The sequence below is a fragment of the Chiloscyllium punctatum genome, chromosome 3 (assembly GCF_047496795.1).
Source record: "Chiloscyllium punctatum isolate Juve2018m chromosome 3, sChiPun1.3, whole genome shotgun sequence".
Taxonomy (NCBI): Eukaryota; Metazoa; Chordata; class Chondrichthyes; order Orectolobiformes; family Hemiscylliidae; genus Chiloscyllium; species Chiloscyllium punctatum.
The window spans coordinates 123,947,550-123,974,116 of NC_092741.1; the positions used below are offsets into that span (position 1 = coordinate 123,947,550).

Consider the following 26,567-nt stretch of genomic DNA (forward strand, 5'->3'; position numbering starts at 1 on the left):
CACACCCTAAACATTGCATCATATTTAATTGGGACCTGGGGCCCTACCCTCTCCTCAGTTAGCATCCTACTTACCTGGCATAAACCTGAGCTTGAGCTTCCAGTTACCTGTTATTTTAACACACCACTGGCCACTATCTCTGTCTCAGACCAGCTGCAGTGCTCCATTAAAGCTCAGCAGAAGCAATATTCTGTCTTCCACCTAAGTAAATGACATCCCTCAGGACTCAATGTTGAGTTTAACAGTTTCATAGCATGAACACCTTCCCTCATATTTGTTATCTACCCCACACCCTCAAACGCTGTTCTTCCCCAAACATATCCAACCCATTTTCAAAAAATCACAATTCCCATTGTGCCCATTTAGCATTTACCTCCCTCCTGCTTATTATCAGTGTTCCCTTTGTTTATCTCTTCTTTCTCTTCTCTGTCTCTAAGGGCATTGTCACCATCAATTCAACTCATTACTCTCCATCCACTCCAAAACCCTGTCTCCCAACATCAGCCATTCCCCCCTGCCTTTGGTTCTGACGAACAGTCACTGGACTCAAAACATTAACTCTGTTTTTCTCCTCACACATGCCATTGAGCTGTTGAGTTTCTCCAGCAGTGTCTGTTTTTGTCTCAAACCTTGTGTTTTTATACACATTCTACTCATTCAGCATGAGCTATGCCAACTGCAATGCCACCCCCTTTCTGATGATAGTAAAGAGAACAACAATAGAGCCATTCTGAGTATTTATCTCTGATTACTTTCTTATTGCTATTTGAACATGCAGCAGACACCTTCATCCAAGGACTCTGACACTCTGTGTGGTAGCTCATCTATACTTGAGATATAATCCAGCAGCAGCTTTTAAAACTCAGTGCACTCATTTGGGGGATGACATTTGTAAATTGGATACATCTTCCATACCATTATTAGCTTGAGGACACAATATAGCACCTGGAGAATGTCTACAGAGAATAGAGAAATATAGTCATTCAGTATAACCTCAATCAATTATTTCTCCTGTTCAGTCAGTACAGTTCTTGTTTTCTATAAGTGCCCACCATCATTCTCAGATCACATTACATATTCAGCCATTCATGGCACCCATAGTTGGCCCTGGTGCTGGGATGAGTTTGATTTTCCACCCATTAATCTAAATTGATAAAAAATGCAGGCCTGAAGTTTCTTGACTTTGGGTCTTACAAGTGCTGGTCCATGCTGGGAGAAGTTGGTTGTGAAGTTGACACTTTAAACTGTAAATATCGCAATGTGTAGCACCTACATTTTTTCACACAGTGGGCACTTTTACAGATCAAAGCGTCATCTGCATCATACATTTACAGTGTTAGCCCTAATAGGTGCCATTTTAGGTAGATCATCAGTGTGGGCGCTGGGAGTGAGTACAAGAAATAGGCTGAGCAGGCAGATTGTGGAACAAAGCTTCGATTCCAGTGATGCCACGTTTGAGCCTACATTCAGTAGCAGAAAGCAGCTCCCCATCAGTGCTTTCTCATGGGAAGATCCAACATTTCCACCTTTGTTTCTTGTTGGATTTTACTACTATTACCGCATTAGTCAGAATGTTTTGTGCTTTGTATTGCTTCTTAGTGTTGGTGAAATCCAGTCAAATGGATTTAGAGTGGACCCACTGGTAATGTTTAATTGTATTTTCGATCACGAGTCTCTTTGAATCTCGCTTGAGTGATAACACTCAAGCCTCTTGAAGTGACAGTGCAGTGGTTTGCCTGTTATTGGTTACCTTAAACTGAGATGCTATCTGTTGTCTCAGACAATGTGTGAAGAATGTTAGACAGTACCACATTTCTACATCAGTGTTTACTTGTGACTTGGAAACCAATGGGAAACCTCACATCAAAGTGCAGAAAGTACAGGAGAATTCTCAAGGTCTCAGAGACAGTATTTATCCTACAGCCTACATTACTGAAAATGGATAATCTCACTTACTGAACGTGAAACCTTGTGGTGCAAAATGCTTTGTTGCCTCGTGACTATGGAAGTTGTGATATTGCTATACACACGCAATCTTGTTTTCCACTTCTGTAATTTGTTATCATGCCATCAGCAGATTTCCAACTAATGAATATAGTGAAGGGACTGTGTTCCCATGTTTGAACCCAGTGACACCCTCTTACATCTCCTCTGTAGTCTGAAAGACCCTCCTTTCCATTTTGGAGAAGTTATAGATCGAAATGCATATATGTGTCTTATCAATATTTGCTGTGGTGGAACCTTGTCTCAATAAATAAATAGTAATTTAATTCATATGTCTCTTCAGTTGTGAGTGATCCCCATTTTCTCAACATGTCCTGAATATTTGTTACCAAGCTAGATGGTGTGGAAAAGAAATCTATCAACACACTTTTCAAGGAAACTTCAATTATTTATTAAGCTGTCATTTTTTTTAGGTTTTTCCTTTTTTAAAACAGAGTGGGATTACAAACAATTTCCTTGAATTCAGAAATTTCTTTTCAATGCGTTGAGCTGAGAAATATATTAATTGCAGTTTTGTTTCCCCCCTAGGTGGCTAAAAGAATGTACAGTCTGGGCTGCTATGAGATTTCACTGGGCGACACAACTGGTGTCGGAACTCCGGGAAATGTGAAGAAAATGCTGGAAGCAGTGATGAAAGAAATCCCTAAAAGTGCCCTTGCCATTCATTGCCATGACACATATGGCCAGGCTGTGGCTAATGTCTTTGTAGCATTACAGGTAAATCCAGTTTTATTTTGGAACTTACTCGGACAGCCATAAGGATAAAGCAAGGATTGCAATCATGTCAGGAACTGTTAGTGTGTGAGGAGAAACAAATTGAGTAATCACTGCTGTTGATTCTCACACTCCTTTATGATAAATTGTTCTCATCAGAGTGTGAAGTAAATATAGTTTAAATTATGTGATGTGTATATTTAAATATGAAATTTAAATACTGCAAAACAACTCCAATTTTTAAAACACTTCAGAGATTTTACAATGCTGTTGTATCCTGTCATTATCTTGTATTCTTTCACTCATCAGTGATTCTATTTTTATGTCTCCTGAATGCTTGTTTTTAAGGAGGTATATTTCAATGTTACTGTACTTCATGGAGGCTTCTATATCTAATTGGCCTTTAATTTAATCCAGCAATAGTGTTGAGCTTTTGTCCCGTGGGAGGATGGCAAAATAGGCATATATCTTTCACCAGGTTGATTATACTGTTCATGAACCTCTGGTCTCCTTTCAAACTCTGTCTAAGGTGATGTGCCACATTCCCTGGAGAGGCCAGTTCTGTTATATGCATTGCATTGGCACCTTGTGCCCTTTTATGTTGTTTAGAATGGGATCTTGCTATGCACTCTGCTCAACATTCGCTTATGAACTGTCATGGTTTTGAAATTCATTTCTGAAAGTACCAGTAACCCTCCCAGCAACTCGAACAAATGGAATATGATTCATGGGCTCCGAAATCTGATTGCAGTCATATTTGGATTGCGCCACATCAGATCGCACCATTGCAGGGAGCATAAAATATCCAAAGTTTCCTTCTGATTCAAATAGCTAGTTTATGCGGGTAGTACTATTCATTAGCTGCCTACATGTCAGAGTGTCAGTAGTATCCACGATGGTACTTGATGGCAGCCAACAGCTTATAAACTGTTACTCAAGAAATGGCTGAGGATGAGTTGGGCCAGAATTTGCCAGTGTTGCTGTGGAGGCCTCAGCATGGGAAATGAAGAAGAACCGTGCCTTTTATTTACTCCAGGAAGAAAGATACCCGCCCCGGCATTTCTTCAGAAGGAGGTGAAAGGAGATGTCTGAGGGTGTTCATTCCAGGACAATAGCCCTGGAACCATAGCTGCAATGCTAGGAAATACTTCGTGATCAAGCCAGAGATGTGCAGCTGTAGGTCATACTTTCTGTTCACATTGGCACCACTCACAATCTCACTTCATACGACAGCACGCTCCTTCCTCACTAACCTGCACTGGCCTGCAATTACTGCAATAGGTTTCACTTAATCTACTTCTCATGCTCAGGCACTTAACTCGCAACTCACATCTCACATAGATGCAATGGCAGCTAATCCACCATGACAGTTATATATTCTTCAAGCACCTCACAAGACTCAGTGGATGATCAGTCACGCTCGTATTGAATGGCGGAACAGGCTTGAAGGGCCAAATGACATTATACGACAGGCTGTCACAGTAGAGGAACAGTTTGATGGACAGCCTGTTCCTCTTGAAGAGAGCACCCTGACCATCATGGTGAGGGCCAGATTGGAAGTTGTGGTCATAGACGATACTGAAGGAAACATCACGCAGGGTTTTTTTATACACAATTCTCTTTCTCATTTCTGACTTCTTCCTCATGTCTTATAGTCTGAACAAAAAGACGTAGGTCCTTTCAATACCCCCTTCTCTCTCTTGTTCCACTCAATCCAGAGGCTGACTCTGGTCTGTTTCTTATATTCCAGCTGATGAAAATGACAATGCCCCTCCGCCAGTGGTGAAAGAGGAACTCAATGACCCTGTACTTGACTCAGAAAGCACCAATTCTGATATTCACGCCACATGGTCATTCGAGATGGTACAAGTGCAGGGTGACACTTGAATGATGCATTCAAAAGCCAACAGTACATTGAGGAATTACTCTAGCAGATAATCTTGCTGTCATTCATTCAGAGGAAGTGGGTGATGTTGGCTAGGCCAGAATTTATTATCCAATCCTACCTGCCCAGAGGAGTCAATCACTTTTCAGTGGGTCTGGAGCCACACGTAGGAAGCTATGTTTCCTAAAGCGCATTACTAAACCAGATGGGTTTTCCTAACAATTGGCAATGTGTATCATTAGGCCCTTTATTCCAGATTTTTATTGATTCAAAATTCCACCATCTGCCGTGGTGAGATTTGAACGAGGACCCCAGAACATTACTTGATTTTCTGGATTAATCGTCAAACAATGGTACCATTAGGTTCTCAACTCCCCTTAGTCTCAAAATCTGAAAATACACTCGACATGCTAGGACATGCTAGAACAATGGGAAATATATCAGCAAGAAGTTCAATACCTATGTTTGGATAAAATATTGAGCATTTACAGTCTGGGCAGTGCTCTTCCTGTTATTTTATTGGTAATTTTGAAATCTTGCTTAAAACCAGGTGACGTGTGTGGTTGCATTTCACTGTCACTGTGCCTCGAGAAGTAATTCTGGAAGCATAAATATTCCTATTGTTAGGAGTGAGTATGTTCTCTGACTCACCACAAGCCAAACCGCAGGAGATGTACTAGTACAGGTATCAAGCCATTAGAATATTACATATTTCATAACAATTCAATGCAACTGATTGTTTATTCATTCCTTAAATTACCACTGTGTAAAATTCCATGGTGGGCCAGTAGTTCACCACCTGTCAAACAAATATTTGGATTCCAGGTCTATATGCAGCTGATAACAATTCCAAGTTAACTGTGTACCTAATCAGTGTTCGGACACATTGAGACACAATAAATAAAATGATTGGTGTTAAGACAAAATGTGCAGTACAGTTGTTTCAATGATGGATTTTCCACGTGCATGCAGAACTATTGAGTGTAGAATAGTGTAGCTATTAGATGTACCAGAGCACAACAGGATCTTGATCATATGGGTCAATGAGCCAAGGAGTTGCAGACGGAGTTTAATTTAGATAAATGTGAGATGCTGCATTTTGGAAAGGCAAACCAGGGCAGGACTCATATACTTAATGGTAAGGCCCTGGGGAGTGTTGCTGAATAAAGAGACCTTGGACTGCAGGTTCATAGATCCTTGAAAGTGATGTTACAGGTAGATAGGATAGTGAAGAAGGTGTTTGGTATGCTTTCCTTTATTGGTCAGAGCATTGTGTACAGGAGTTGGGAGGTCATGCTGCAGTTGTATAAGACATTGGTTAGGCACTTTTAGAATATTGTGTGCAATTCTATTCTTCCTCCTATCAAAAAGATGTTGTGAAGCTTGAAAGGGTTCTGAAAATATTTCCAAGCACGTTGGTTACTATTTTCTCTGGAGCATCAGAGGCTGAGGAGTGACCTTATAGAGGTTTATGACAGCATGAGAGGCTTGGATAGGGTAAATAGACAAGGTCCTTTCCCAGGATGGGGGTGTCCAGAACTAAATGACATCAATTTAAGATGAGAGGGGAAAGCTTTAAAAGGGACCTGAGGGGTAACTTTTTCACACTGAGGGTCATGCATGTATGGAATGAACTGCTGGAGGAAGTGGTGGAGGCTGGTACAATTACAACGTATAAAAGGCATCTGGAAGGGGTGTATGAATAGGAAGGTTTTAGAGGCATCTGGGTCAAATGCTGGACAATGGGACTAGATTAGGTAGGATAAGTGGTCAGCATGGATGAGTTAGATGGAAGGGTCTATTACTGCGCTGCATATCTCTATAACTCGATGACTAAGGTTCAGTAAGAGCAGGGCTTTCAGCAGTCATTCGACTGTATCATGTAATAGCAAAAAGGGCAGGGAAGCAAGCTATCTTTAAAAAAAAACACAAATCTGTTTGCTCAGTGCAGCGTTGGTGCTGATTGCAGTAACATTTGCATGAATGGACAAAAATGTATTGTTGAGAGGGTTTTGTGTTAAAATAGCAAAAGGTTTCTTGATTTTTTTAAGAATTCATTCATGGTTTATGTCTGTATCTGGCTGGGTCAGCACTTACTTTCTTGACCTCATTGTTCTTGTGGAAGTAGTGGTGAGCTGCTTTCATCCTCCAGTGCACTCCGTGTAGTTTGAGCGCACCCACACTGCTGTTCAGGAGGGGGGTTTGATGCAACTATGATGAAGAATTACCACACATTTTAATGTCAGAATGGTCTGTGGTTTGGAGGACAACTTGCATGTGGTGGTATTTCCAAGTAACTGCAACTCTTATCCTTCCATATGGTCGAGGTTTCAGATTTGGAAGATGCTGTTAAAAGATGCTCGGGAAATTGCTGCATTGTGAATTGTAGATGTTACACATGACTGCCAATGAGTACTGGTGATGGAAGGAATGAATGTTTAAGATGGTAAGGGAGTCACAATTAAGTAGGTCTTTGTCCTAGGCAATCTTGAGTTTCTTGAATGTTGGAGCTGCATTTATCCAGGCACACAGGGAGTGTTCCATCTCAGTCCTGACTTGTGTCTAGATGGCAGACAAGGAGTCAAGGAGTCAGGTAAATTACTCACTACAAGATATCTAACCTCTATCCTGCTATTGCAGCCACAGTATTAATGTTGTTAAAATTAGGTTTCTGGTCAATGGTGATCTCCAGAGTGTGGATAGAAGAGGATTGGCAATGGTAATTTATTAATGTCAAATGGAGATATTCAATACCTGGCACTTAAATGACAAGAAGCATTTGTGATGTGTATCTGTCCAAGTGAGAATTTTATCCAGGCCTTGCTTGTCCATAGTCAATGGTGGCTTCATTATTGGAGACACTAAGAATTGAAATACCATCGATGAACATCCCTACTTCTGACTATATATTGTTGCTAAATTAGTTGAAGGTGGTTGGGCCTCAGATACCTGGGCAGAGCAGGTTTCATTTTGGTCAGTGGTATCCTGGGATTGAGATGACTAGCTTCCATCAAACACAACCATCTAATAGTCTTCCTTTGTGTGAGGCATGACTGCAGCCAGTGCAGTGGTCCTACTGTTTACCCCTGATTTCAATCAACTAGAATTACTTGGTACCAATTCTGTCAAATGCTGCCTTGTTGACAAGGGCAGTAGCACTTGCATCATTTCTCCTGTTTCGTCCTTTCTGTGCCAAAATTACTGTGAGATCTGGAGTTGGGTAATTCTAGCAGAACCCAAACTGAGCAAGTGAGTAAATGTTGCTTGAAGGCACTGTTTACAAGACCCTCTGTCACCTTTCTCATCATTGGAACCTCATGGGATTTCTTCTGTCTTTTGTGGACAGGACCTACTTTGTCCATTTTTGAGCATCCTCGAGATACACACCAATGCAAAATCGCTGAGCAGAAACTGATAGCCAAGTTCCGTACCCATGAAGATGGCCTCAAACAACTTGAGTTCATGTCATGCTGCATGTAACCCTACCATACTGTTCTGTGTTTGTAAAATCTTCCTTACCCTTCAGGTTGGGCACCATTACTTTGATAACTTGCTGTGATCTCTGTATTTTTATTAGTTTGAGCAGTTACTTGTTACTTTAGTTAGATCCCTGTCATATAGAGTCATAGAGATGTACAGCATGGAAACAGACCCTTCCATCCAACTTGTCCATGCCAACCAGATATCCAAACCTAATCTAGTCACACTTGCCAGCATCGGCCCACATCCCTCAAAACCCTTCATATTCATATACCCTTCCAGATGCCTTTTAAATGTTACAATTGTACCAGCCTCCACCACTTCCTCTGGTAGCTCAATCCATACACGCAACACCCTCTGTGTGAAAAGCTTGCCCCTTAGGTCTCTTTAATATCTTTCCCCTCTCACCTGAAACCAATGCCCCTCCCCCCTTGTTCTGGACTCCCCCACCCCAGGGAAAAGGTCTTGTCTATTTATCCTATCCATGCCGCTTATGAATTTATAAACTTCTATAAGGTCAGCCCCAGCCTCCAACACTTCAGGGAAAAGCCTATTCAACCTCTCCCTTTGGCTCAACCTTCCAACCCTGGCAACAGCCTTGGAAATCTTTTCTGAACTCTTTCGAGTTTCACAACATCGTTCCGATAGGAGGAAGAATAGATTTGCACACAATATTTCAAAAGTGGCCTAACCAATGTCCTATACAATCGCAATATGACCTCCCAATGCCTATACTCAGTACTCTGACCAAGAAAGGAAAGCATACCAAATGCCTTCTTCACTATTCTATTTACCTGTGACTCTACTTTCAAGGAGCTATGAACCTGCACTCCAAGGTCTCTTTGTTCAGCAACAATCCATAGGACCTTACCATTAAATATATAAGTCCTGCTAAGATATGCTTTCCCAAAATGCAACACCACACATGTATCTAAATTAAACTCTATATGCCACTCCTTAACCCATTGGCCCATCTAATCAAGATCCCGTTGTAAGCTGAGGTAACCTTCTTCCCTGTTCACTACACCTCCAATTTTGGTGTTGTCTGCAAACTTACTAACTATATCTCCTATGTTCATATTCAAATCATTTATATAAATGACAAAAAGTAGTGGACCCAGCACCGATCCTTGTGGCACTCCACTGGTCAAGGGCCTCCAGTCTGAAAAACAACCCTCCACCAGCACCCTCTGTCTTCTACTTTTGAGCCAGTTCTGTATCCAAATGGCTATTTCTTCTTGTATTCCATGAGATCTAACCTTGCTAACCAATCTCCCATGGGGAACCTTATCAAACGCCTTACTGAAGTCCATATAAAAAACACGTCCACTGAACTGCCTTCATCAATCCTCTTTGTTACTTCTTCAAAAACTCATTCAAGTTTGTGAGACACAATTTCCCATGCACAAAGCCATGTTGACGATCCCTAATCAGTCCTTGCCTTTCGAAATATGTGTAAATCTTGTTGACTCTTATAACTGTCATGTTGTTCCAGCTATTTGGTTTGTCTCTAGCACTATCTTACTTTTGATGTTTTGTAATTATCTCTGCCTTAATTAATCAGATCATAGGTCATCCTTTCACTTACTATTCAGCTGTTGACATTTTACTCACACTGTTTGACACTTTTGATGATCCAGTTATTCAGACTGCCAACACTCCACTCACACCATTTGTACTATCTTTTGACAGTTTTGATTATCCAGAATTATCTTACAGTGATCTCTCTGCCTACAAATTCTGTAGCTGTGCACTTCCCTCCACTTTACCTCATGCTGCGAAAACTTGTGATTTAAAATAGACCTGTTGGACTATAACGTGGTGATGTGTGACTTCTGACTTTGTTCACCTCAATCCAACACTGGCACCTCCACATCCTGTCCATTTTCAACTTTGTCCAGTAGACATCAATCTTGTATCTCTACTGGAGCAGTAAAGTCCCTCGGCTCCAGGGTCAGTGCTCAGGACTACTCTCTTGTTACAGTATATCACTGTACCGCCACCTCTGTTAGCAGGGCAAAACATATCTGGGAATGGGGATGGCAATAAAGTCAGCGACATGAGTTGTAAGTTTGGAAGGCATGGGTCTGACTTACGTCACTGTCATTTGACTAAGGTGGAATGGTGGCACAGTGGTTAACACTGCTGCCTCACAGTGCTAGGGACAAGAGTTCAATTTTAGCCTCAGCTGACTATCTGTGAAGAGTTTAACATTCTTCTTGTGTCTGGCTGGGTTTCCTCTGGATGCTTTAGTTTTCTCCCACAGTCGACAGATGTACAGGTTAGGTCAATTGGTCGTGCTAAATTGCCCATAGTGTCCAGGGATATGTAGGCTAGATGGGTTAGCCATGCTACATTGCCCTGTAGAGTCCAGGGACATGCAGATTAGGTGGGTTAGCCATGGTAAATGTGGGGTTACAAGGATAAGATCAGGGGACTGGTTCTGGATGAGATTGTCTTCACAGGGTCAGTGTGAATGCAATTGGCTGCATGGCCTCTTTCTGCAATGTAGGGATAATACGATTCTAGATTTTGAGATCTCTCTCTCTCTGAAACTTGATAGCGGTCCCCAGATGTCAGTAAGGAGAATTTTGCTGAGTTCACAGGGCTGGGTGTGCCACTGTCTGGTGATTGCGTAGATCCTGGGTGGTCTGTTGGGCTTGATTCTCATGTTTATGTACAGTTCTGATGCAACTGAGGCTGGCTCATCCATTTCAAAAGGTGGTTAAGAATCAACCACATTGCTGTGGGTGTAGAGTCACATGCTGACCAGACTGAGTAAGGATAGCAGATTTCCTTCCCTCAAGAGCATTACTGAACTGGGTGGGCTTTTGCGATAATTCTATAACCTCAAAGTCACCATTATTCTTGATTCCAGGAAAAATGTGAAATTTTAAATTAATTCAATTGGTGCAACTTCAGAAAGGTGTTACTTGGTAAAATAAACTTCTTAATCTCTGATATGTAAAGTTAATTTCTTTTCATTATTAGTTGCAAATTGGGAAAAAGATTATTATTTTTGGACAACATCTGCTTTGTTCCATTTTAAAAATAAACTCACATAAATAGGTATTTGAAAGTCTGTAGTCAGAAGTAGCAAAAATTATCTTTTTAAAAGAATAGACCTTGAAACAAACTTGTGGCTTAAATTGCCATTTTATTTGTGAAGCTTTTGTGTGTCGTTCACAACTTTTCTACCCTGAGAGTAAAACATTGTTTTTCAGGAGATTCTGTTGATGTGAAAGCTTTGGACAAAGGTTCACCTATTCAGTGTCTGTGAGCATGACAGCTCAATGTCATTCACATTGCATTCCTGTTCAGAGTAAAATAGACCCTTAAGGGCTTCTGTTTTATCTCTCTGTGAGCTGTTGAACTATATGATGAGCCTGTGCCAGGCTGTCAGAAAAGGATCCTTTCATTATGGCTTTACAACTGAAACACATAATAATAGAATAGGAGAAAGAGAACTGAGCACTGAAAGCTTTTGGTTGGAGTGAATAGCAGCCCAAAGCTCCAGGCGGATTATACGTTTTTATGGTGCGCTGGTATAAATGACACAGGATTCGAGAGAGATTCCCAAAGAGGGAATATGAAAGGTTCACTGTGTAGGGTATTAATAGATGTGATGATGTAACAGTCTCCATCTTCCCAGATCCCAGGCAGCCCACCCCAAGGGGGAATTGGTGTTATGCGAAACTGGAAATTGCACAAAAGCTTTTCAGTATCACATAATCGATATCATTTACTGCCCTGGCAGAGGGAGTTCTGTTCCACTGGCATTGGGATGACACAGGTATTCTACAGCAATAACCAGGTGAAAACAAAGATTATTGAATAATTCTGTTCGCCACAATCACTGGCATTGTCACTATTGTTGATTTCATAAATATGTTGTGTTTGCAATTATCAGCATTCTTTGTCCAACAAGACACTCAAAACCTATTATTAAAAGGAACAAGATAACACTAAAGGGTATGCACTGATATACAGTCATAACATCAGAGACATTTTTGCAGCACAGAAAAGGGTCCTTTGGTCTGTCACGTCTGCACTGATCATCTCGCTGCTAACTATATTAATCCTACTTTCCAGCACTTGATCCATAACCTTTCATGCTATGGCATTTCAAGCTGTTCATCTAAATAGTTTTGAAATGTCTTGAAGATTTTAGAAATAGTCAGCATGGCTTTGTGCATGGGAAAGCTTGTCTCACAAACTTGATTGAGTTTTTTGAAGAAGTAACAAAGAGGATTGATGAGGGCAGAGTGGTGGACGTGATCTATATGGACTTCAGTAAGGTGTTCTACAAGGTTCCTCATGGGAGACCAGTTAGCAAGGTCAGATATCATAGAATACAGGGAGAAATGTATTTTGGATACAGAACTGGCTCAAAAGTAGAAGACAGAGGGGGGTGGTAGAGGGTTGCCTTTCAGACTAGAGGCCTGTGACCAGTGGAGTGCCGCAAGGATCGGTGCTGGATCCATTACTTTTCGTCATCTATATAAATGATTTGAATGTTAACATAGGAGGTATAGTTAGTAAGTTTTCAGATGACACCAAAATTGGAGGTGTAGTGGACAGTGAAGAAGGTTACCTCAGCTTACAACAGGATCTTGATCAGATGGGCCAATGGGCTGAGAAGTGGCAGATGGAGTTTAATTTAAATAAATGTGAGGTGCTACATTTTGGAAAAGCAAATCTTAGCAGGACTTATACACTTAATGGTAAGGTCCCTGGGGAGTGTTGCTGAACAAAAAGTCCTTGGAGTGCAGATTCATAGTTCCTTGAAAGTAGAGTCACAGATAGATAGGATAGTGAAGAAGGCGTTTGGTATGCTTTCCTTTATTGGTCAGAGCATTGAGATTAGGAGTTGGGAGGTCATGTTGCGGCTGTCCAGGACATTGGTTAGGCCACTTTTGGAATATTGCATGCAATTCTGGTCTCCTTCCTATGGGAGGGATTTTGTGAAACTTGAAAGGATTCCGAAAAGATCTACAAGGATGTTGCCAGGGTTGGAGGGTTTGAGCTATAGGGAAAGGCTGAATAGACTGGGGCTGTTTTTCCCGGATTGTTGGAGGCTGAGGGGTTACCTTATGGCGGTTTATAAAATCATGAAGGGATTATTAGGGTAAATAGACAAGATCTTTTCCCCGGGATGTGGGAGTTCAAAACTAATGGGCAGAGCTTTAAGTTGAGAGGGAAAAGGTTTAAAAGGGTCCTTGAGAGGGTGGTGCATGTATGGAATAAGCTGCCAGAGGAAGTGGTGGAGGCTGGTAAAATACAACATTTAAAAGGCATCCAGATGGGTATATGAAAAAGAAGAATTTAGAGGAATATGGGCCAAGTGCTGGCAAATGGGACTAGATTAAGTTAGGATATCTGGTTGACATGGATGACTTGGATGGTAGAGTCTGTTTCTGTGCTGTACATCTCTATGACTCTATGATTCCCACACCGACCACCCTTTTAGTCAGAGAGCTCCAGAGAGCCATGACTCTCTGAGTAATTTTTCTTGCCCCTGAAAACCCCTTTAAATCTCCTGCTCCTCACCTTGAATCTATAACCCCTGGTTACTGACCCCACCATTAAGGTCTTCCAGTCAGCCCTGTCTATGACCCACACAACTTTGTACACATCATTCTGATAACCCCTTAGCCTTCTCTGCTTTAAGGAAAATAAACCCCAGTCTGTCTTGTCTCTCTTCATATCTGGATCAGTCCAGGCCAGGCAATATCCTGATGAATCCCTTCTGCACTCGCTCCAGTGCAGTCACTTCCTTCCTAAGTGCGGTAACCAGAACGGTACTTTTCATTGTGGACTAATTAATGTTATATACAGTTCCATCGTAACCACCTTGCTCTTATATTCAATGCCTCAACTAATAGAGGCAAGATGTAATCAGGAGGATTTTCCTATCTGTTAAACCAGAAGCACTGGATCTAAATTCTAAAGCCTCTATCGCCACCATAACTGACTTCAGCTCAGAACTTTTCCTTCACTCTTTAAGGCTCATCATGACAAGGTGCTTATCCCTTTCATTCCCCCCACCTTTCCTTTCCATTCCTCACTTTCCCAGTGACAGCACTGGAATGTGGAACATTCTCATCTAAATGGCAGCCAATTTAAATAATCAATGAGGCCCAGGAAGAGTCCGGCACTAGCAGACAGCTCTCTAGCCTTGGAGACGGCCTCCCTGTGCCAGCCCAGGACAGGTCGCAGAGGAGCCTGTGAGTTGAGAAGGCTGACCCATATCCCTAGAGGGGCCATGGAGGGGTCTCATTATCTCTAAATTAAAAATGCACATCTCTGAGGGCTCCTTTTTAGTCTGACTCAGCTGCACCTCTCCCGCAGTTGAGCCTCCGAGGTTCTGCAACTTTGGGCCTTTTGCTCAGGCCAGAAGCCTGGACATCCAGCCTGTACATCCATGAGTGGTCTGTGAGCCTGGAGGTGGCCAGTTCGGCTGGGAGAAGGCAGAGCTGGGCCCACAGCCGTCAAATGCGGGATCAGAACTCGCACATTGCCCTCCTATCAGGCCGTGGCACCCATGGAATGTTAGACCCATACAGCAGGAGGCCATTCAGCCAGTAGTGTCCATACCAACTCTCTATTAAATCAACCCTCAACCTTCAACAAGGGAATACTGGATTAGTGGTGCTGGAAGAGCACAGCAGTTCAGGCAGCATCCAACGAGCAGCGAAATCAACGTTTCGGGCAAAAGCCCTTCATCAGGAATAAAGGCAGTGAGCCTGAAGCGTGGAGAGATAAGCTAGAGGAGGGTGGGGGTGGGGAGAGAGTAGCATAGAGTACAATGGGTGAGTGGGGGAGGAGATGAAGGTGATAGGTCAAGGAGGAGAGGGTGGAGTGGATAGGTGGAAAAGAAGATAGGCAGGTCGGACAAGTCAAGGAGACAGTAACTGAGCTGGAAGTTTGAAACTAGGATGAGGTGGGGGAAGGGGAAATGAGGAAGCTGTTGAAGTCCACATTGATGCCCTGGGGTTGAAGTGTTCTGAGGCGGAAAATGAGGCGTTCTTCCTCCAGGCGTCGGGTGGTGAGGGAGCGGCGGTGAAGGAGGCCCAGGACCTCCATGTCCTCGGCAGAGTGGGAGGGGGAGTTGAAATGTTGGGCCACGGGGCGGTTTGGTTGATTGGTGCGGGTGTCTCGGAGATGTTCCCTAAAGCGCTCCAATCAACCAAACCGCCCCGTGGCCCAACATTTCAACTCCCCCTCCCACTCTGCCGAGGACATGGAGGTCCTGGGCCTCCTTCACCGCCGCTCCCTCACCACCAGACGCCTGGAGGAAGAACGCCTCATCTTCCGCCTCAGAACACTTCAACCCCAGGGCATCAATGTGGACTTCAACAGCTTCCTCATTTCCCCTTCCCCCACCTCATCCTAGTTTCAAACTTCCAGCTCAGTTACTGTCTCCTTGACTTGTCCGACCTGCCTATCTTCTTTTCCACCTATCCACTCCACCCTCTCCTCCTTGACCTATCACCTTCATCTCCTCCCCCACTCACCCATTGTACTCTATGCTACTCTCTCCCCACCCCCACCCTCCTCTAGCTTATCTCTCCACGCTTCAGGCTCACTGCCTTTATTCCTGATGAAGGGCTTTTGCCCGAAACGTTGATTTCGCTGCTCGTTGGATGCTGCCTGAACTGCTGTGCTCTTCCAGCACCACTAATCCAGAATTTGATTTTCAGCATCTGCAGTCATTGTTTTTACCTTCAACAAGGGAAGACAACCCAAGCATTTTCAAGCTGACTTTGTGGCTGAAATTCCATATTTTGATAGATCTCCTCTGCACCTTCTCTAAGTTTGGTGATCAGCTAGAATTTAAAAATATTCAGCAATACTTCCCTGCTTTAGCCTTAATATTTCTACTTTTCAACTGTAAAAGGTCATGCTTTGCGGTCATTGTTCTCAATAGTCCAACTCCTTCAAAGATCAAAGATGAATTTACAGGCCCTTCTGCCTCTGCACACCCATTGGAGCAATTAAATCTATACTGCCTCCCTTTATCCCTTTTGCTAAGATTCGTCACCTTAGATTTCTATGTATTAAGTTCCATCTGATACTTATCTGCCTATTCTATCAATCTGAGTCCTGTTGCAGTTAATTAGTAATCCCACTGTTTGCCACATCTCCAAGTTTCCTCCTCATTGACAAATGTTAAACTATTACTCTTGTTTTACATTATCCAAGTCATTTATATATGTCAATATAATCAGTGGTCCTAGTATTGATATTTGAGGAACATCATTGTCTATTACCCTAAAGTATGACAACCAAATAACACAGTTGTCTCGCCTTGCTTGGTATTAAGCCAACCTTGATCCTCCTATTCTAGGAGCCTTGATTTAATGAACCAGCCTTTTCTGTGCATAAACAAAATTAACTGCATTCCCCTCATCAATCATCATCAAAACTTTAGTTATACTGTATAATCTGGCTTCTATAAATTTGTGCTGCCTCTATTAAGTAAACTTAAACTTTTCTGATAGCTTGTTGATGATTTTTTTCTGACCAATTATTGTTTCTAAAACCTTATCCAACACTGATGTCACAAGGATGTCACATTTGTCACTCTCTGCTCCTCTGACACCTCTCCTGTATCTACAAAATGTCTGTAGATTTTGGCAAGCTTTTCTGCCGTCTCCATGTTTATTTTCACCAATAGTGGTGGGATAGCTTAAAGGGATAGTGTGTCCTAGGACAAGCCAAACAAAGACAAGCACGAGAATTCCTAGAAGCATGGCATTCCAATCAGAACTCTATCAACAAACACATTGAGTTAGGCCCCATCAACCACCCCCTGAGAAAAGGAACCGGAAGTGACTTCACCACAGGAAATGACATAACCACAGGAAATGACATCACCAACCCAAAGAAACCCAAACGTATAAATAGAAAGCAGGAATTATCAACCTGTGGCTCACTGAAGATGTTGCCTAATAGGGTGATGAAATGTCTGGAAATGAACCTTCCAGCTCAGTGAGCAAATCTTCTTAAAACTTGCTGGAATAGCTTAAAGGTTACAAATGAATTAAATGCTGTATTAGCTTGAAAAAATATGCCAAAATAATGCCAGTGAGAGAGAGATTGAATGAATCATGTGTAAATCACCACAGCAGTGAATGTATGGCAACGACTCATGAAGGGAGGCTGATGAAGTTGGAAAGGTAGTTTAGAAGTTTGAACAAAAGTGCAAAACAGAGCTGTCTAAATAGGAGAGGTGATGACTTGGTGGTATAATTACTGGACTGTTAAGCCAGAGACCCAGGTAATGTTTTGGGGACCCAGGTTTGAATCCCACCATGGAAGGATGATGGAATTTGTATTCAATATGCAAACAAAAAGTCTGGAAATAAAAGTCTAATGATGACCGTGAATCCATTGTTGATTGTTGTAAAAACCCATATAGTTCACTGATGTCCTTTAGGAAAGGAAACTGCCATCCTTACCTGGTCTGGCCTACATGCTACTCCTCACAGACTCCTAGCTGGCCTCTGGGCATTTAGGGATGGGCAATAAATACTAGCCCAGCCAGCAACACCTATATCCCGTAAATGAATTTTTAAAAAGACAACAGTCAGCTATTTCCTTTCGTAGGCAGGAGAGAAGAGTTGAATTTATTTAATAGCTGGGAGCTGAGTAAAGATAGAAGCAAGAACACAAGGCAGAATGGTTGAAGAATTCAACACACATCTCCAGCCAAAGACAAATGGTTAATTTGGCTGACATGAATTTAATGCCTGAGGCAGGAATTGGATGAACCTGTTGACCATTTCATGAGGAGATTGAAAAACACAGCTAGAAACATAAACGGAAGGACACGGATGGCAGCAGGCTACTCATTCAGGCTGTAGGCACTGCCAGAGCACATGCAGAATGCGTAGTCAAGGTACCCAGATAGCTAACCTTTCAGTCAGTCAAAAGAAAAGCATTATGGTCAATGCAGCAAAAAGAATGCTCTCTAAAAATTGGGCAAGAACTGTAGGCAGTCATGTGAGTTCACTGACAGTGGATATGGATCAAGCTGGAGAGGTGTGAAGAGCCCAAACACTGCGCTAATGCTGTGCAAAGCAAAGGAAGATGAGAATCGAAGAGTGTGATGCTGGAAAAGCACAGCAGGTCAGGCAGCATCCAAGGAGCAGGAGAATCAACATTTTGAGTATAAGCCCTTCATCAGGAATGAGGCTTGTGGAGCAGGGGTGCTGAGCGATAAATGGGAGGAGGGTTGGGGCTGGGGGGAAGCTAGCTGCGAATGTGTTCGATAGATGAAGGTGCAAGTGAAGGTAATAGGTTGGAGAGGAGGGTGGAGTGGTTAGTTGGGGAGGAAATTGGACAGGTAGAACCGGTCAAGAGGGTGGTGCTGAGTTAGAAGTATGGGACTGGGATGAGGTGGGGGTAGGGGAAATGAGGAAACTGGTGAAATCCACATTAATCCCATGTGGTTGGGGGATCCCAAGGTGGAAGATGAGGTGTTCTTCCTTTAGGCATCGGGTGGTTAGGGTTGGGTGATGGAGGAGACCCAGGATCTGCAAGTCCTTGGCGAAGTGGGAGGGACAGTTAAAGTGTTCAGCCACAATGCAGTGGGGTTGGCCAATGCAGGTGTCCTAGAGAAGTTCTCTGAAATGATGCAACTGATTGTGAAGTCAGTTGAACTAAATTATCCATACCCTGGACGTTGATGGTGAGTTTGAGAATAATCCAGAATTGGGTAAAAACAATGACTGCAGATGCTGGAAACCAGAGTCTAGATTAGAGTAGTGCTGGGAAAGCACAGCAGTTCAGGCAGCATCCGAGGAGCAGTAAAATCGACGTTTCGGGCAAAAGTCCTTCATCAGGAATACAGGCAGAGAGCCTGAAGGCACTGAGGAAGCAAATGTGGCTGTAGTAGCAAGTTTGTTTCAGGACATGGTTGAAGAGCTTCAGGGCAGAGGAAATGACCTGGAGTTGCAGTGGGAGAGGGACTCCCTGAGATTCTTGTAGAGAGAGGAGGAAAACTTCTTCAAGGCAGGCATCCTTGCAAGAGGATTCGCAGTAGGGTTAAAATCAACGCGGTAAAAACAATGACTGCTGATGCTGGAAACCAGAGTCTAGATTAGAGTGGTGCTGGAAAAGCATAGCAGTTCAGGCAGCATCCGAGGAGCAGTAAAATCGACGTTTCGGGCAAAAGCCCTTCATCAGGAATACTCTCTCCACCCTTCAGGCTCTCTGCCTGTATTCCTGATGAAGGGCTTTTGCCCGAAACATCAATTTTGCTGCTCCTCGGATGCTGCCTGAACTGCTGTGCTTTTCCAGCACTACTCTAATCTAGACAATAATCCAGAATTGCACAACTGTATGAAATTTGTGTTTCCGACAGAGAAGAGAAATTCACACAACCCTTTAAATCAGGAAGAAGCTGGAAGTAAGTCCACAACCCTAAATCTGGAGCACAGAATAAAATCATCCCTCTCAGGCTCAACTGCAAGATTTTTGCTGAAAATTTAAAAGTAATTGGGTGAAAAAGGTAATGCAATTTGCAACATATGAGGGAACTGAGATTCAATACCAAGGAACTGCCCAAAGCAGAGGGTCAAACTAAAGGAAAGATGATAACTGTATGTTGTATGTCACTGAAACCAATCAAATTCCTACAATGTGGAAGAAGGCCATTCAGTCCATCAAGTCCACACTGACCCACCAACCAGCACCCCACCCTATCCCTGTAACCCTGCATTTCCTGTGGCTAATCCAGCTAGCCTGCACATCCCTGGACACTATGAGAAATTTAGCCTGGAGAGTGTCAGCTCTCCCACACCAAATCAACAAGTTGGAGGTGCAACATTTACCATCTAAGTGATACTATGAATAACATTTTAAGAAAACAAACTATAAAACACAGAACAATGAAAAAGGTGTTCAGTTCATTTATAAAAATTGATTGTTAATCTTCTCTAATTTAGCAAATGATTGGAATAGAACAGATATTAATACAGAGTCCTTTTTTAGTTATTTTGATATATTACTTGGAAAAAAATAGGTGGATATACATCTGGGATGCTAGACTGTACTGCTGCACTGTAATCATGCACTGAGTAACAATGTATTGAGTCTCGTCCACCTGCCACACAAACTGCAGTAAGAAATATACTTAGCCCCAGTATTTGAGATTATTTCAAATTTATGGAAACCAGAACATCTAAGAGCATCCTTTTGATTAGACCTGTATCTTATTACAAGCCTTTTCTAATCATTACATTATACATAATTTAGTATAATGTTACAAAAAAAATTAAAGATCTTGTTGCAAGACAGTGAGTTTCTTTAATTGCTATGAGAAGTCTGCTGCTGCATGAAAATAAAAAGAGAGAAGTTTACTAAAATACCTTTGGTGTTTGAAGTTTGTATATATCAATACATAAAATATCACTAATTATTAGTTAGGAGTTGATTTTCTTCAGCTGAAGTGAAGTGATAGTGGCTTCTGTCAAAATGGGATCAGTTGATGTATGGTGCAATGGCAGAGGTCGTCAATATTCAGTCCGAAGTGTCGCAACTTCACCTGTAACTATGCAGCTAGGCACAAATGTGTCAATTCAACTGTGCCACAGAGTGAATTCCTGGACTGATGAAGTGAGCAAGGCAAACTGGAAAGGCTGCTTCCCGAACACTGACCTGCAGATCATTGTGCATAGTGTGAGCATGCCCTCTATGGGTTCTGAAAGACACCTACAACTAGAGTGTACCAACAGACATGACAGACAAGTAGTTTCCTGGATATATCCTCATACTCTTACCACTCCCACACAAGCTGTGTTGTGTATAAGAGATTCTCTGAGTTTTGAAGACAAATGCTGAGGTAAATAGCACACCCAAGTACCAGCAACTTTACATGGCCCTTGTCATTGAATACCTCCAACACTGTGTCACGATTTAATAGCAGCTCCACTTACCCAAGTAGTCATGCTGAACATTATTGCTGTGGCAAACGTATCCACTTATCTGATGCAGGAGGAATATGCACAAATGTGAGTGTGTAATCTTTCTCCATTCAAGCAATATATTGGTTTGTTATTATTCTTGCTAAATTGGACAACTTCACATTTTCACACATTATATTCATCATGTATATAAAGATATGTATGTATACCCTTAAATCTTTGTAGACTCTTTATGTCAAGGAACCAACCATGAAAAGTGCTATTTTGGATCTATTGTCAGAAAGGGCTAAATAATGTTGAGAAAAAAGAGCCTCAAAAAAAATTGATCATAATTTAATAACATTTTACATTGAAATTAAATGTGATTTATTTAAGTCAGAAACTGGGCCCTTTTAAACTAAACAAAACAAACTACATTAGTTGGGGTGCAGGTTGACTAATGGAGATTGGGCAACAATATGCAAAAAGCATAAGCAGTGATAGACATTTAAATAATTCATAATTTGCAATGAAGTACATTTCCATAAAGAACAATAACCCAGGAGAAAAGAGGTTTGACTGTGGCTGTTAAGTGAAGTTAAGAATACTGAGGGGAGATGGAGATGTAGTGAGTTTATCACTGAAATGGTAATTCCATAGCTCAGGCAATACCTGTGCAAGCAAGTATTCAAATCTTACTACAATAAATTCAATTAATAAAATCTAGAATTGAAAGTTCTGAATCGTGGAACTACCATTAATTTTCATGCAATCCATCTGGTTCACAAATGCTTTTTAGGAATTCCATTCTTTAGGAAGGAAATCTGCTGTCATTATCTAGCCTGGGCTATAAGTGACACCAGATCCACAGTAAAGTAGTTGCTTGCTAATTACCCTCTCAAATGGCCGAGCAAAGCACTTGGTTCAAAAGCAAACAGAGGCCCACAACAAATGCCTTGCCATTGACACCCACATCGTATGAATGAGTAATAAAGTATTAGATTACAGGATGAGGTTCCAAATGTAAATCTGCAGATTGGGAGGTCTTAGACAAGATAGCTGAGTTAAATTCCATTGGTTGTCTGATTATGTCAACATTGGTCATAGTTATATGCTCAATATTTGGTACTTTTCTATTGAAACATATGTTTAGATAAAGTTTTCAGCATAAAGATAGCTTGCAGCAATACAAATAGAAATTAATTCAGCTATCTCACCTTCAAAGTGAGAAGGAATAGGATCTTTAAGTGCTATTGTGAATTGAGATGAAAGATGAGTGATTCTATTTAAATGAGAACTCATTTGAACATTTAAATTATGGTATTTAGGAAAACCTGATTTTTAGTATGACATACAGTGAATGGAAAGTTTTGCAAGATAATCACTTTCTAATTTGGCCCTTATTCAAACATTTGATCCTTACGTCTTTGCATCACTCGATAGTATAGTATAAAGACGGCTGTGTGGTTTTTCTGTTTGCCTCTCAAATCAGTATGTCTCTTAATGCATATGATCCAAAATCAAAACAGCAGCTGGATTTTCAATTAGAGGCTTTTCAAAGCTGAGCAGCAGTAGTACCGAGAAAAGCTGCAATTAGTTTCCATATTTAATTGTATGTTGGGATAAAAGCTGCCTGAGGAATGTGGCATACCTTAATACTGTGTACTTAGACAATTTTGGAAAACTAATTTGTAGCTAAGCTTTTTCAGATACCTGAACCAATGATCTGGTTGTGTCACACAGTGAAGTACAGATGAAGGTCTGTATTTGAGAATCACAAGCTTATTTTCAACCCATTCTTGTCTCAACATTAATCAGCTACAGACTCTTTTGGACACCATTACCTTGATCTCTGACGACCTCGATGTGCTTCTGGGTAGAGTGCTGAGCTAGATTATCCCCTTTGAAATGCTGCCATCTCCATAGTGCAAACCTCCAGAGCCAAAGAACAGTGATAATGGCCAAACATGAGGCCAGAAAACATTGCTAGCTGCACCCTTACATGTTCCCTGAAATCTGAAATCAAACAAATTGAATTATCTTTATTGTCACATGCACTGAAATGAGTATGTGAGAAGTTTATAAGTCGCCACTTACAGTACCACCTTAGGTACAATATACCTAGATACAGTTTCTTCAATACAAGTTCTTAGGGAAAAAAATTAGAAAAGTAATCCAATATTACAGATTGTGGGAATAAATTCAAAGACACAGAAATAAAGAAGTTCAGGACAATAGCCCTTCCAATCCAGTCCACAATGGCACATAGCCTCCAGTCCAGTCCTTGACTCCAGACCATGCTGGGCTTCACTTTGAGGCTGTAGAGGCTGGGAACCACTCTGGAGTCACCTTGAGGCTGGAAGCCCATGCTGAGGCCATGCCAGGCCAAATGACTGCCACAGGCCACTGAGAGACTGCCAAGCTGGGCCGCCGACGGACTGCCACACTGGGCTGCTGAGAGACTACTGCGCTGGGCCACCAAGACACACTGCCATGCCAGGCTGAAAGACTGTTATGGGCTGCTGTGAGACTGCCACACTGGGCTGCCGTGAAACTGCCACACCAGACTGAAAGACCACCACACTGGACCAAAAGACTGCTACACTGGGCCGGGAGGCTTCCAAATCAGGCCAAGAGACTGCCACACTAGGCCAAGAGACTGCTATACCGGGCTGTCAAGACACCGTTCGTCAGGCTGAAAGGCCGCCATGCCAGGCCAGGAGATCTGAGCAACCTTTTTGGCAAACTTAGTTTCTGGTTGGTGACCATTGCAGTTACATACAAGAAAATGACTTGGGTGGTATTGCTTTACCTTTCATTGACCATTCACTTGGGGTGTAAATGCTCGAAAAAATATGTATCATGTATCAGTAGGATAGTGACCTGCCAATACGTATTCCCATAGTTCCTCCCAGTCCCATATATCTCACCTGAAGAAATATGCTGTTTTTTTTTAAACCAATAGTATTGTGCCTACATTTAATTGACTTTTTTGAAAAGCTATAGCATATGTGGCACTGAAATTATAGGAAATATTGACCTCAAATGTCATTTCAGTTGCGATGTGTTCACAGACGCCATTTATCAAAGGTTGAGAACATGTTTTTTTAGAAGACAAAAACAGTGAGCAATATAATTACTGCATTCAAAAATCAGAGTCATGTTTCTTTTTCTGCCTTTTTCATTTTATTAAAATAGTTCGCTGTTGTCTGTGATTGGAGTAGAATGTGCTTTAGTCATAATTGTAAATGTATCTCCCTTGTTGTTTCAATGAAATATATAAACGAGGGAGCTGCCAGTCGAATACTAATTTGTAGTGCAATCAACTCGGATGTTAGCAAGAGGTACGTCGGCTGGAGCTTCCAATATTGATTAATGTCCAGACACCACAACTGCAGGTATGTTTAGAGTATAGACTGGAGGGGAGGATGGATTTATGGTGAAGGTATATTACGACAGAATGGCAGAATGGCTGTTGACACAGGGAGGTAAGTAAGAAGGAACAGGGGCCCATGCCTGCAGCTTCAGAGCCTGCCAGGACGTCACTGGAATATTATTGCTGTCTTTCCTGCTTAGTGGCTGGTCGACTGGTCAGCTGGACTCCTGCTGGATGGGTGTACTTGAGCAGTCAGAGAGGATCAGGGCCGTGCAACATGGAGTTTTGGTGGTGGGATTGTGGTTGTGTGGGGAGTCTCCTAGTCAGAGAGGTCTTAGTTGGAGATACAGTAAACGCTTTGCTAAAGAAGCTGAGGAGTGACTGGGAGGCAAAGAAGAAGATGTGGGAAGAGCATTGTGGCTCCCTATTTGCAAAACCACTTAACCTGTTGGAGAGAGCAATTCCCTCTCTGCCCTCCCTCTTACCTGCTGTGTTCCCAAAGCACTGGGAGACCCAGGCTGCAAGCATTCCTGTCAAATGGCTCCCAAGTACTGGACACAAGAGTAAAGCAAATGGGAACAGGAGTAGAACAGATATCCGTCTGTTCTGACCTGGAATGTTTCCAATGATGAAGCATTTGAGGTGGAGAATTCCAAAGATTCACCACCTTTTGACTGAAATAATCTTTCCTCCTGTCAGTCTGAAATAATTGGCCCTGCATCATCAGACTGTGCTCCTGGACTTTAGAATTCCTGACTATCGAATCCATCTGCCAGAATTTTCCCTCGCAGTCCCTTTTGAAATCGTAACTTTGTGGACTGAAGTTCATTGAAATGAGTTAGAATTGCTGAGCCATGCCTCCAGAGAGAGTTACTCACTCTTCAAGCTTGCAGATTTAAATAGCACGCCAGAACATACGCTGCAGTTTCGGATTGGATTTCACCATTTCTATTGACCTGTTATGGGCCAAGAGCATTGTAGTGCGCATGATGAAGACTAGCTGGTTCAGTATGGAATCTGTTGTCACAGAATACCAACCCAGCAATATACCAACAACAGCCGGACAGGAGAAGAAGTCGACAAAACCATTTCTTCTGAAGAATACAGGAGTGTCCTTTGTTGGATTGGAATAGAATGGAACAAAAAGTTACATTTCACCAAATCACTCTCTGTTATTAAGAATTTCTTGCTTGGCATCTTCTTCGTTATTTCAATTGAAGTCGAGGTGGCTTCTCAGGTTTCAACCCTGAAAGCAAGCATCATTTTACAGTGTCCCACAAGTTTGCAATGAGGAGTCTTGAGACTATCAGTAAACGGAAGGTAGATGTGTGACTACTGTACTTGTGGGGAACATGTAATTAAAGAGGCATGTAATATTATATATACAACCGGTGATCGCCTTGCAAAGATTATTTTCTCTGCATGGGGTGCTATTTATGTATATATGGAACAGTCCGGACATTCAGCTGTGCCACCCACATTCAGGGAGTTAAAATAGTATTACAACTGTTCATCATTAACTACAAAGTATAATCATTGCAATCCAGAATGGAAAATATCATATAAAAGCTTTAAAGGCAATGCAGAGCCTGCAGGTTGAGATAAAGATGAATGAATATTAGAGATTGCCATCATTCTGTGGTATGTGTAGTGATTTCAGATGGTCAAAAAATCATTTGCAGCCAGGTACATCAATATAGTTGCCAGTTGTATCAATGTTTTGCGTAGATAATTTTATTTCTTTAAACTAATCAGAATTTCTGTGGCTGTTCATTCATTTTATGTTGGAATTTCACAGAAAAGTAAGTAATTGTGGAATGTAACAGTTGAAAATATTTCAGAGAACAGTCCATCTGAGTTTTCCAACCTCATGCAATTAGGGCTTGAACTTTTGTAGAGTGACAGGATAAATTACCGGTTTATGTTTACACAACACAACTTGTGCCGAGTACAATATCCTATGCTGACGCTAGTGAAAGCAAAGAACTGGAAGGATAGAGCACAAGCCAGACCTGGTGCATGTTCTTTGCCAATGCAAACAGCAATTAAAAATCCAGAGCATGAGCAATCACATGAGGTACTGCTGTAGTTCCATCATTCAACAGAGTCAGCAGTTTTGGTACTTGCTGGCAAAGTGGCCCTTAGAATGAGAATATTCAGCAAGAACTGCCCTGTATAATTTAACACTGATCATTGA

The 26,567-nt window shown here is 41.9% G+C and overlaps 1 protein-coding gene across 5 annotated transcripts in view; it reads left to right on the top strand.

The window, feature by feature from the left end:
• hmgcll1 (3-hydroxymethyl-3-methylglutaryl-CoA lyase like 1) overlaps window positions 1-26,567 on the top strand; it is a 110,022-nt gene that overhangs the window by 48,415 nt on the left and 35,040 nt on the right. For all 5 annotated transcript variants that reach the window (XM_072560210.1, XM_072560191.1, XM_072560200.1 and 2 more), the window contains one exon: window positions 2,533-2,721. In XM_072560210.1, coding sequence (XP_072416311.1) covers window positions 2,533-2,721 — 189 coding nt within the window. The remainder of the gene's footprint in view (window positions 1-2,532; window positions 2,722-26,567) is intronic.